Source organism: Euprymna scolopes, chromosome 1 (genome assembly GCF_053919585.1).
Source record: "Euprymna scolopes isolate OS-2025 chromosome 1, ASM5391958v1, whole genome shotgun sequence".
NCBI classification, from domain to species: Eukaryota; Metazoa; Mollusca; class Cephalopoda; order Sepiida; family Sepiolidae; genus Euprymna; species Euprymna scolopes.
Genome location: NC_136482.1, coordinates 28,296,884 through 28,309,140, shown reverse-complemented (window position 1 = coordinate 28,309,140; position 12,257 = coordinate 28,296,884). Strand labels below are relative to the sequence as shown.

General features: G+C 31.4%; 1 protein-coding gene across 2 annotated transcripts in view; it reads right to left on the bottom strand.

Moving 5' to 3' along the window:
• Nucleotides 1-12,257, bottom strand: part of LOC145290674 (ubiquitin-protein ligase E3B-like) — a 156,996-nt gene that overhangs the window by 10,360 nt on the left and 134,379 nt on the right. For both annotated transcript variants that reach the window (XM_080136506.1, XM_080136517.1), the window contains one exon: nucleotides 11,841-11,933. In XM_080136506.1, coding sequence (XP_079992632.1) covers nucleotides 11,841-11,933 — 93 coding nt within the window. The remainder of the gene's footprint in view (nucleotides 1-11,840; nucleotides 11,934-12,257) is intronic.

Below are 12,257 nucleotides of genomic sequence, written 5' to 3'. Positions count from 1 at the left end.
GATGTACGTTCATGTCCTAAGAGGAAAAGTCATTAGCAAATATTGGATCTAATTTGAAATAATATTGTTATTTAGCACAAAGAAAGAAAATATATTTAAAAATTAATATATATTTTTGGTGGCATAGATACAGAAAATAGGTGAAATGAGGGTAGATATCATAAAACCATAAGAATTTATGGTTTCCTCGTAACCCTTGTATGGAGTGGTATATTGTGGCCAGTGTCAGAGTTTCTATCTACAATGTGAATTTATTAAACAAACTTGGATATTGATTAGATATATATATATAGACAGATACAAGGATATATAGATATAGTAGTATATATAGACTATATATAATACTAGTACAAAAATAAACTTGTGTGTATATAAACACTAATAAATACATGTTAGTATAATATATATATATTATACGTAACATACAAGTATATATATACACACTAATATAGTGTATATATATATATACGCTAGTATAGTATGCATGTATACCATATATATATATATATATATATATATATATATATATATATATATATATATATATATATACACACACATACTATATTATAATATATAATATACTAGTTTATATATAAATATATACACTATGCTAATATATATATTAGTATATATACTATACTAGTGTCTACATCTTTACGAGTATATATATATATATATATATATATATATATATATATATATATATACTATTATATATATTATACATAATATACTGGTATATATATTTATATAAGTATATATATTATACATAATGTACTAGTATATAAGAATATATATAAGTAATGTACTAGTATATATATATATATATATATATGTATGTATACGAACAAGCATATATATAATCCTATTATATATATATGCTAGTATACTATATAAGTGTATATATATACGACACTAGTATAGTATATATATATATATATATATATATACACACACATACTATATTACAATTTATGTAATTATAAAACTCAAATGACCTTATAACGGGTGTTGTAACCCAACATCCGGTTTACGACTTCCGGTCGCACATGTAAACCTATAACAGCGTAAATAAATAATCAACTCAACAATAAAACATTGTTTTACTGTGTACGTTTTCAGCATCCCAATTGTTTTTTTTTCCGTGTTTAAATTATCCAAATAAACAATTGTTAATACTTTCTGTTTTTTTTATATCGTTCATTTCTGCATTGTCTTAATTAGTTTTATTGACCTTATTATTAACATATCAATTAAATATTTTACCCAATGGGTCATGAATGCTTGTTTAACATAAATGAAAAAAAGTTACATTTTATTTTCATTTTCTATTTAAAAAGCCATTCTTAACATGGGGGGGGGGTTAACTATTCTGTACTTTCATTTAAAAAAGATATATCAAAATTTGAATTTAACTTATAACTCTATATCTATCTATCTATCTATCTATATATATATATATATATATATATATATACACACTAGTATGACTAAATATACTATACCAGTGTATACACTACACTAGTATATATATATATATATATATATATATATACTATACTACTGTATATATATACACAATACTAGTGTATATATGCATATAAACTAGTATATATATTCATATATACATACTAGTACATATATACTATACTATTATATGTATACACTACATTAGTGTGTATATATATATATATATATATATATATATATATTATACTAGTATAAATATTATACTGTATAAATACTATAGTAGTATTAAATATATATATATTGTTTACTAGTATAGTATATATATATATATATATGCTATATATACTATACTATTATAGTATATATATATATATATATATATATATATATATATATATATTATACTACACTAGCATATTCTAAAATAGTATAATATATATATATATATATATATATATATATACTTGTACATATGATATAAATGCGGAAGTGCCCCACTGTTCCTGATATTCATAAATGACCTCCCCGACAAAATTTCCTCTGAGATGGGTATATATGCTGATGACACCACACTTTATAACAGGCATGACAGGAAAACAAATGAACACATATCTAAAGAAATGGCAGAAACACTAGAGGATGACCTCCAATCTGTAGTGGAATTGGGACAAAAATGCATGGTCACGTTCAATGCCGCCAAGATTAAACTAGTTTCATTCAATAATTACAAGAAACCTTCTTTACCACCTATAGTAATGGCCAACGACTCTGTATCTGAGAGTACGTCTTTCAAGCTCCTTGGCCTAACGTTCACAGGAAACATGAGTTGGAACAATTACATCGAGGGTATTGCCAGGGCCGCTGCAAGGAAGGTGGGCTCTCTCTATCATGCTAGAAAACTACTAACATCCGAAAGTATCCTGTACGTCTATAAGGCCACCATTCGCCCATGTATAGAGTATTGCTGTCATATTATGGCTGATGCATCGGCTACTAGTCTCTCGCTCCTAGACAAGGTTCAAAAGAGAGTCGCAAATCTGATAAGCCCTGAACTGGCATCTAAGCTTCAGCCTTTGTCCCATTGACGCAACATTGCATCCCTCTGCCTGTTCTACAAGTATTTTAATGGTGAATGCTGCAAGCATTTGTGCCCCCACGACGTGAACACCCTCGACAGATCCGACAGGCTGCAAAATCCCAACCCCACACTGTAGAGATCCCTAGATGTAAAAAGATCTTTCTACTGCAGTAGTTTCTTCCCCAGAACCGCTAGACTTTGGAATTCCATTCCAGGTCCCTGCTTCCCCAACTGTACTGACATGCAGAAGTTCAAGTGCAAAGTGAACCAACATCTTGCTGCCCAAATCCCTACATAGTACCCCAGTAGTTGTTGCCCCTGATATCATCATTTTGTTGGTCACTACGAATGGAAACAAAGTTGATATAAAAAAAATATATTTTCGCGAAAATTATCTTTACTTTCATCATATTTTGCTGAGGGTAAACTTTTTGAGTATCAAAACCTATCTCTTTACAACCTCCTCTTTTCATAACCTATCATACTTTGATCAATCAATCACAGTGGCCTGAAAGAGGTACAGGATAATTTTGGGTGTTAGTAGTTTTCTAGCACGGTAGAGAAAGCCTACCTTCTTTGCAGTGACCCTGCCAATGTTTTCAATGTAATTGTTCCAACTCATGTTTTCTGTGAACGTTAGGCCAAGCAGTTTGAAAGATGTACTCTCAGATAAAGAGTCACTGGCCATTGCTATTGGTGGCAGAGAAGGTTTCTTGTAATTATTGAATGAAACCAGTTTAGTCTTGGCAGCATTGAATGTGACCATCCATTTATGTCCACATTCCACTACAGATTGGAGGTCATCCTCTAGTGTTTTTGCCATTTCTTTAGATATGTGTTCATTTTTTTTCCTGTCATGCCTGTTATAGAGTGTGGTGTCATCAGCATATATACCCATCTCAGAGGCAATTTTGTCAGAGAGGTCATTAATGAATATTAGGAACAATAGAGGTCCAAGGATAGACCCCTGAGGCACTCCCGCATTTATATCATATTGTTTAGATGTATGACCGTCGAGGACAACCTGGATTTTTCTCTTATCTAAGAAGGATTTAATTATGTTAAGTATTCTACCAGTGATACTGTATGATCTAATTTTCCTGAGGAAACCCTCATGCCATACCCTGTCAAAAGCCTTAGATATATCTAGAGCTACCGCTCTGCCCTCTCCCGCTTTGTCCAGTGAATGGTATATACGTTCAGAGATTACAGTTAGGATGTCTGCTGTGGAACGGGCTTGTCTAAATCCATATTGTTTGTCAGTCAGAAGTTTAGCATCTGTAAGGTGATGGACTAGAGCATGGTTAATCTCAAATATTTTGGCAAAAAGTGGGAGGAGGCTAATGGGGCAATAATTTGATGGGTCAGTTCTTTCACCAGAATTCTTGAAAACTGGTACCACAGAAGCAGTTTTCCAACAGCCTAAAAAACAAGATTCATTAAGGCATTTGTTGTAGAGTTTGGAGGGAACTGGAGCTACTTTGGCTGAGCACTTTTTTAATAGCACAGCTGGGATGAGATCGGGTCCACATGCTTTTGAAGTGCCAAGATTTTTTATAATAGCATGCACCGGAGCAGGGGTGATTTTTAGATAATCTAGTTTGGCGTCTGTCCGCAAGGGAAAGTCAGGGAGGGGGTGGTTGGAAGGGTCCAATGTGGAGTTTGAGGCAAACCGGCTGGCAAGCATATTAGCCTTGTTCGTTGCTGAGCAAATAACCTTGTGATTGTTGGATAGTGGGGGAATTGTTGATTGGCCATTATTTACTACACTGTTGTAGATTTTCCAGAAGTCACGAGTTCCTAATTTTTGTGCTTTGATGCGTTTTTTAGTGGTTTCAGTAAATTCTCTCTTAGCTGTCGCTATTTCTTAACGTTACTTCTAGCTTCTATATATTTCTGTCTGTTTGAACTGGACTTATGTTGGTTAAATCTGCGGTATGCATGCTGCCTTTGAGCAATGGCAGTTGCGCAAGTAGAAGTAAACCATTGAGGAGAGTGGGGCTTGCTATAAAATTTCCGTATGGGAACATGTGCTTCAATTGCCGTTTTGAACAATTCAGTGGTTTCATTTGCGCACTGTTCAGCAGGAAGAGAAAAAATATTTCCCCATGCGGCATCTCTGATAAGATCTCTGATGGCTTCCCAGTCAGCCTTTTTATAATATCTCATTTTGAGCACTAGCTCTTCAGTTTTGGATCTAGAGTTTAGGGCGATTTTGAGCATTATCACTGCATGATCAGAGTTCCCGAGTGGGCTGTCAGCATTTGTTGTACAATCATCAGAAACTGATTCAACTCAAAAAAATAAATAAAAGCTAACATGAATTAAGATTAAAGTTAAGGTGTTATTGTGGACCCTCACCCCTTTTAAAAAACTTTGTTAAACTTTATGACATATTTACATATGAAGGTCAGGCGCGAATGAACACCCAATAGTACATATGTACTAGTATATTATATACTAGTATATATACATACATACATACATATATATATATATATATATATATATATATATATATATATATATATATACACACACACTAGTGTATATATATATATATATATATATATATAGTATATACTAGTATATTATATACTAGTATATTATATACATAGTATATATATATATATATATATATATATATATATATATAGTATATTATGTACTAGTCTGTGTATATATATATATAGTATATTATATACTAATATATATATAAATATATATATAGTATATTATATACTAGTATATATATAGAATATTATATATATATATATGGTATATTATATGCAAGTATATATATATAGTATATTATAATCTAGTATATATATATATATATATGCATATATATATAGTATATTATATACTAGTATATTATATACTAGTGTATATATATATTATATACTAGTATATTATATACTAGTGTGTATATATATATATATATATATATAGTATATACTAGTATATATGTATATATAGATAACTACTTCATTTACATAAAATTAATATACGAAAGTATAAATTTAAGCGTAAACTTTAAGTATTTACTTCAAAAGTGCTCAATATGTAGATAGAGCTAGTTAGTAAGTTATAAAATATATATGGCGATTAAGCTACACTGAATATTCCGCGTTTCATCCACTCTAGGACTCCTCAGGCTTAAGCCTGTAGAGTCCTAGACTGCCTATAGGCAGAAGAGTTAATTTTTACTCCTTAACTAAAGAAATTTTATAAGGCCCTTAAAAACAGCAGCTACAAACCTAAAAAAAATGATGTCAAAGAAAAATCATTTGGTTTACATCTCCTTTCAACCAAGTGGTTAAAACTAATCTTGGCATTTTTTAAAATGCCTTAATCTTGGCATTTTTTAAAATGCTTTTATCTTATTTAGTTAAATTTCCCCGCAGGAATATTTTCACAAATTCTTAATAAAAATATGATTAAATTAAACTAAAGCTACAGTAATAACTTGAAAAAATAATAAAATCATTAAAGATAACATAGAACCTAACCAAATCCAAAAAACTAAACTTCTAGTTGTATTAATAATCTGAATGCTCCCTAAACATTTATCAAGCCAACATTAGTGCACAGGAAGTAGTAAATACTATATTGGTCAATCAAGTAATGCATTAAAAACAAAAATATAATGGCCATAAATTCTCCTTCGTTGATCCAGATTATAATAAAACATCACTAGGTTTATATTACAGAAAACTAAGAAATAATTTAATACCGATTGTTAACTGGGAAATTAAAAAAAAAGACTAAAACTTGTTTATCATTGAATTCAGTTTTCTAGATGAAAAATTGTTTATTACAAGATTTTATGATAGGGCTCCTAAATAAAAATAAGACATTGATTAATTATAGGCACTATAAATCACACCTCCTTCTTACTCCACACCCTTACTTAATCCCTTTAATAGTCTTATTTATTTCTTTGCAACACCTATATTTTATTGCACTACTTCTAATTACTGAAATTTACATAAACTAGTAAATCCACTAAACTTCTGACTACATCATCTTTATTAAATTTCTTTTGACCACTATTTCTTTATTTTTTTATTTGTTTTTGGTTTAAGATGTTGAAATTGCTCCGCCTCCCTGTTTTTTTTCATAGTGATGTACTTTGCATACACTTATATATTATTATTTTATTAGAAATTATTAGGATTTATATTATATAATCTACATTATATAGTTTGCTTACATTATATATCTGTGAATGTATCTACTTATGCATGTGGTGTTTATTTTATTTAAAACTAGCCTGGGTGCCTGGCGTTGATCGGCATTGCCTGGGTGTTTGGAGGTGTGCTGAGCAAAAAAAAAGAAAATTAGTAGTAAACAGGCAGGCTTGAACCTGTACTGCAAAGGAGGAAAAGAATGTGAAAAAAAAACGTGACATCTTTGCTGTTGCATTCATCACCAAACCAGAAGTGATGAACGTTTAAATCGAAAACATCGGCGAAAAAAGAGACTCCTCCCTGTAGAAAACTGCACAGTTTCGGGTTCGGGTTTTTGGTCAATTTTTCGATATTTGTCATCCAAAGAGTTGAGCTTCAAAACGATACTGATCTTGTGAAAATCTGTCGCCTCTGTCGAAAGTTTCGACGTTGCTCGGGACCGTATAAACAATGAGAAAATTGAAGTTGATTTTGAACATATTTGTTATTCTTCGGATAGAGGAATTTTTAATGTCTATGTATCATTAGCTTTTTCGAGCAAAAGAATATTTTACCTACCCTAGGACGGGTATTATACGCATCAAATAATTGTACCTCATCTAGGATAAGTAATTTATACCATATATATGAAATAATGTTTCCTTTGCGAGATGGGTAATATACAATACATATTTAAAATAATTTTACCTACCCTCGGACGGGTAATTAAAAAATATACATGAAACAATTTCACATACTATCGACAGGTATTGTATAACATGTTAAATAATTTCTCTTACCACGAAGGCTACTATAATTTAAAGAAAACTGAAACAATTTTTATAAAGTAGATCATTAGACTTTCCAAATTAGTACATAAATACATCATCTTGGTTAAGAATTAGGCAACCATTGCTTCATCATAAATTTCAATATTACTGGGGTTTTTTCCTTCGTCACTATTGGCACTAAAATTGTAAGAAAAATGAAGACATTTTTTAACAATGTCTCAGTAGGATTTTCAAATTAATGCATAAATACATTGACACAGTTAGTGATTAGACAACCCTTGCTTCATTATCAAATTCCACATTACTGTGTTTCATTTTAATTCCCCACTACCAACACCAAATGTCTTTTTGAAAAATACTTCATTTTCTGAAGATTACTCAGTAGATTTTACAAACAAATACACAAGTGTGTTAAGTTTAGTGATTAGGCAACCCTTGCTTCACTACAAAATTCCACATTACTGTGTTCTATTCCTCCAGACTACCGATGCCATATTTTTAAGTGAAATGATATCATTTCTGGAACATAACTGAGCAGGTTTTCCTAGTAAGTATAGAAATACATTGACACGGATTGTGATTAGGCAACTTTTACTTTACCACGAATTTCAATATTAATGTAGTTATTCCCTCCCACATACCAACAACATAATAGTAAGAGAAATTATGTCTTTTCTGGAATATGATTCCACAGATATTCTATATTTTTGGAATATGACATTGTGGGACATTGCTTTGTAACCCCAAAACGGACATTACTCTCTTCAAAACAACCCCAAAAGAGAATTCAAGAGCTTGTTTAAAATTAACATAATCATTCTTCTTTCTACACCCCCCCCACTACAACCATCACATAATTCCCGGATGATAACAGTAAAAATTAAAAAAATATGGATCACCCCCTACAGAAATTGGCCTAGTAATCTTTCATAGAAAACCAACAATATATATGAATTAATCTAATTTTGAGATCTTAAACTGTTTCAGCCATATCCAGAATCGACTTCACAAAGTAATTTTGAGATTGCAAATTGTTTAAGCCATTTCCAGGACAAACTTTCTACCACCCTCATATAATCCAAGCGATGCTGCGTATTCTGCTAGTATATATATGACCAAGACAATGTTGCTTGACTTGGTGATCTACATCAAGCATTTGGTATTCCCCAATCCGATAATGACCAAGACAATGTTGCTTGACTTGGGTGATCTACATAAAACATTCTGCATTCCCAAGTAGTTACCAATTTGATTATGACCAAACTCCATGTTGCTTAACTTTGTTGATCTACATAAAGCATAGGGTATTTCCAAGTAGTCACCCATCTGATAATGATCAGACTCCATGTTGCTTAACTTTGGTGATCTACATTAAGCATTTTGTATTCCCAAGTAGCCACCCATCTAATAAGGACACGGCTATATGTTGATTAAGTTTAGGTATATACATACATTATATTCCCAAGTAGTCATCCATCTGATAATGACCAAGAACATGTTGCTTAACTTCAGTGATCTACATAAAGCATTTGGTATTCCGAAGTTATCACCGATTTGTTAATGACCAAGACAATGTTGCTTTACTTTGGTGATAAATACAAAGCATTTGGTATTCCAAAGTAGTCACCAATTTGATAATGACCAAGACAATGTGGCTTAACTTTGGTGATCTACACAAAGCATTTTGCCTTCCCAAGTAGTCACCCATCTGATAATGACCAGACTGTATGTTGCTTAACTTTGCTGATCTACATAAAGCATTTGTTATTCATAAGTAGTCACCGATCTGATAATGACCAGACTCCATGTTGCTAAACTTTAGTGATATATATAAATTATTTTATATTCCCAAGTAGTCACCAATCTCATGACAAAGACAATGTTGCTTAACTTTGGTGAACTACATAAAGCCTTTGGTATTCCCAAATAGTCACCCATCTGATAATGAACAATACAATGTTGCTTTAATTTGGTGATCTACATAAAGCATTTTGTATTTCCAAGTAGTCACCCATTAGTTAATGACCAAGACAATGTTGCTTAATTTTAGAGATCTATACAAAGCATTTGGTATCCCCAAGTAGTCACCCATCTGATAATAACCAAGACAATGTTGCTTAACTTTGATGATCTATATGAAGCATTTGGTATTCCCAAGTAGTAACCCATTTTCAAAATTGTCAAATTGGACCTGTAGTGCAGAAGGACCTTCAAAATTGTCAAGTCGGACCTATACTGCACAAGCACTTTCAAAAATTTTTCAAATCGGACCTATACTGCACAAGCACCTTCAAAATTTTTGAATCGGACCTATACTTCACCTATGTCATACAATCTCAGGCGACACTTGGTATTCTGCTAGTGCATATCCATCTATGTCATACAATCCCTGGGAACGCCGGCTGTTCTGCTAGTACATATACACCTACTTCATCCAATCCCGGGCTATGCCGGGTATTTTGCTAGTACATATATTCCCATATGTTATCCAATCCCAGGCGATGCTGGGTATTTGGCTAGTACATATATCAACCAATTTTTTCTAATGTTCTAGTGTTCTACTAGGAAAAGTTCCATGAATTTTATCCAATCCCAGTCCATGGCGGGTAATCTGCTAGTACATATGTCATGCTAGTCCTATGTCATACAATCCCGGGCGATGCTGGGTATTCTGCTAGTACATATATCCAGCTATGTAATACAATCCCGGGCGACGCCGGGTATTAGGCTAGTACATATATCAACCAATCTTATCCGATCCCAGGCAACGCTGGGTATTCTGCTAGGGAACATTCAATGTATTTCCACCTACGTCGGGTAATCTGCTAGTACATAATACTTTTATATGAATTCCTTAAACCCCTTCTTCCTTAACTGAAGATTATATAAAAACATAACCTCCCAATACTAAGAATGGCTTTCTGAATAATAATGTTTTTATTTCAGAATTTGGAATCAGCAGTTTAGCGATATGTGATGTTTGGAATATGACATAAATCGAAAAAAAAAAGACATCTCACCACGATTTGAACCCAAAACGTTTAGATAACGAACCAACGCGCTAACTAACTGGGCTAGCGTGGCGTACATGAATTGTGTCAGTTTTTCAACTATTTAAAGTAAATAAATCAGGTCATGACGTCATCTGACGCATGCGTAGAACGAGAGAACCGTTTTTGTTGACCTTCCCCCCTTGTCGAAAATTGTCGATTTCGGGGTGAAAAAATGAACGTTTCTTGGCCAATTTTTCAATATTTTTCGAGCGAAGGATGGAGCTTCAATATGATATGTTAAATGAATTTTCGTTTGTGAATTTTCGGCGTGTCTGTCGAAAGTTTTTAGCAGACACACAAACATACACACATACATACATTTTCACTTTTATATATATATATATATATAGATAAACACTGAGTGTAGAATTTATTATTTATGTAACTTGTATTAAATACTATTTTTTAAATAACTTTTAAAATTAATTATTATTTATGATTATTTTATTATAGCTACAATATAATTAATTCATTTGTTTTTATTACCAGTAAAAAATAATGTAAATTTTAATTTTCAATTAAAATCTTTTTTATGGACCAGGTCACTGACTTAAATCTGCATACGGGTTGATTTTATGGTTGCTTTACCTCTGGAAAATATTAACCTGGAATTATTATATATATATACTATATATATTAGCACGGGGAATCTACTTGCAGTGCTGCCCCCCCCCACATACATGACATTATAGTAGATGATGTCATACTAGTATATATATATATATATATATATATATATATATATATATATGGGTCTATATCTATTATAATAAATCTATATTCCTGTCTGTTTGTTCACAATGATGTCACAGCATATATTATATATCATATATATATATTATAATGTAGATTCCCTGGGGAATGCCATGCAGCTTACTAATGTATATATATATATATATATATATATATATATATATATATATATATATATATATATATATATATATATGCAGTATGTGAGGTTAATGATAGGATTTAATGGAGAGTGAAAGTGTTTGTTACCATCTTTATGGCAAAACGTATATGAGATGCATTTTGATTTGAATAAATGTAATAATTTTGAAATGTAGATGAAATGTAGATATTTGCGCAAAACAAATGGTAAGAAGGAAAATTTGTTTTAGCAGTTAATTTTCTCTTGAAACTTCAGTAGCAAGTGAAAATCGATTATTTTATATGCATTCATATATTTATATATATATATATATATATATATATATATATATATAAGGAATAGCCAGCAATAAGCAAAACTATCAGAACCTAAACTTACCTGATCATCACTGACTTCCACACAGCGAATTGAAAATGGAGGTTCCAGATTGGAGAATCCTAATAGAGGTGACTTTGAACAACTTGTAACAAACTATATTGAAAGATAAAGTAAAAAACATTATATACAGTTAAAAATAAAACAAGTGCATTACAGATATATGTACATGCGTTGTTATGCTTATCAGTATGGGTGTAGCACGAAAGGTTCACATTCCACGGCGGCTATTGAAGGACTTGGATAGATACAAAATCATGAGGTTTGTTTTGTCTGTTTTATTATGCTATGCCATTTTGGGTCATTTAATGCTGAAATCACTGTAAAATGCAATGCATATTTATTTGTGTATAGATACACAGGCACTTTCTTTTTTTTTTTTTTTTTTAGACAACAGCAGATGAGACAAGTAAGGAAGAT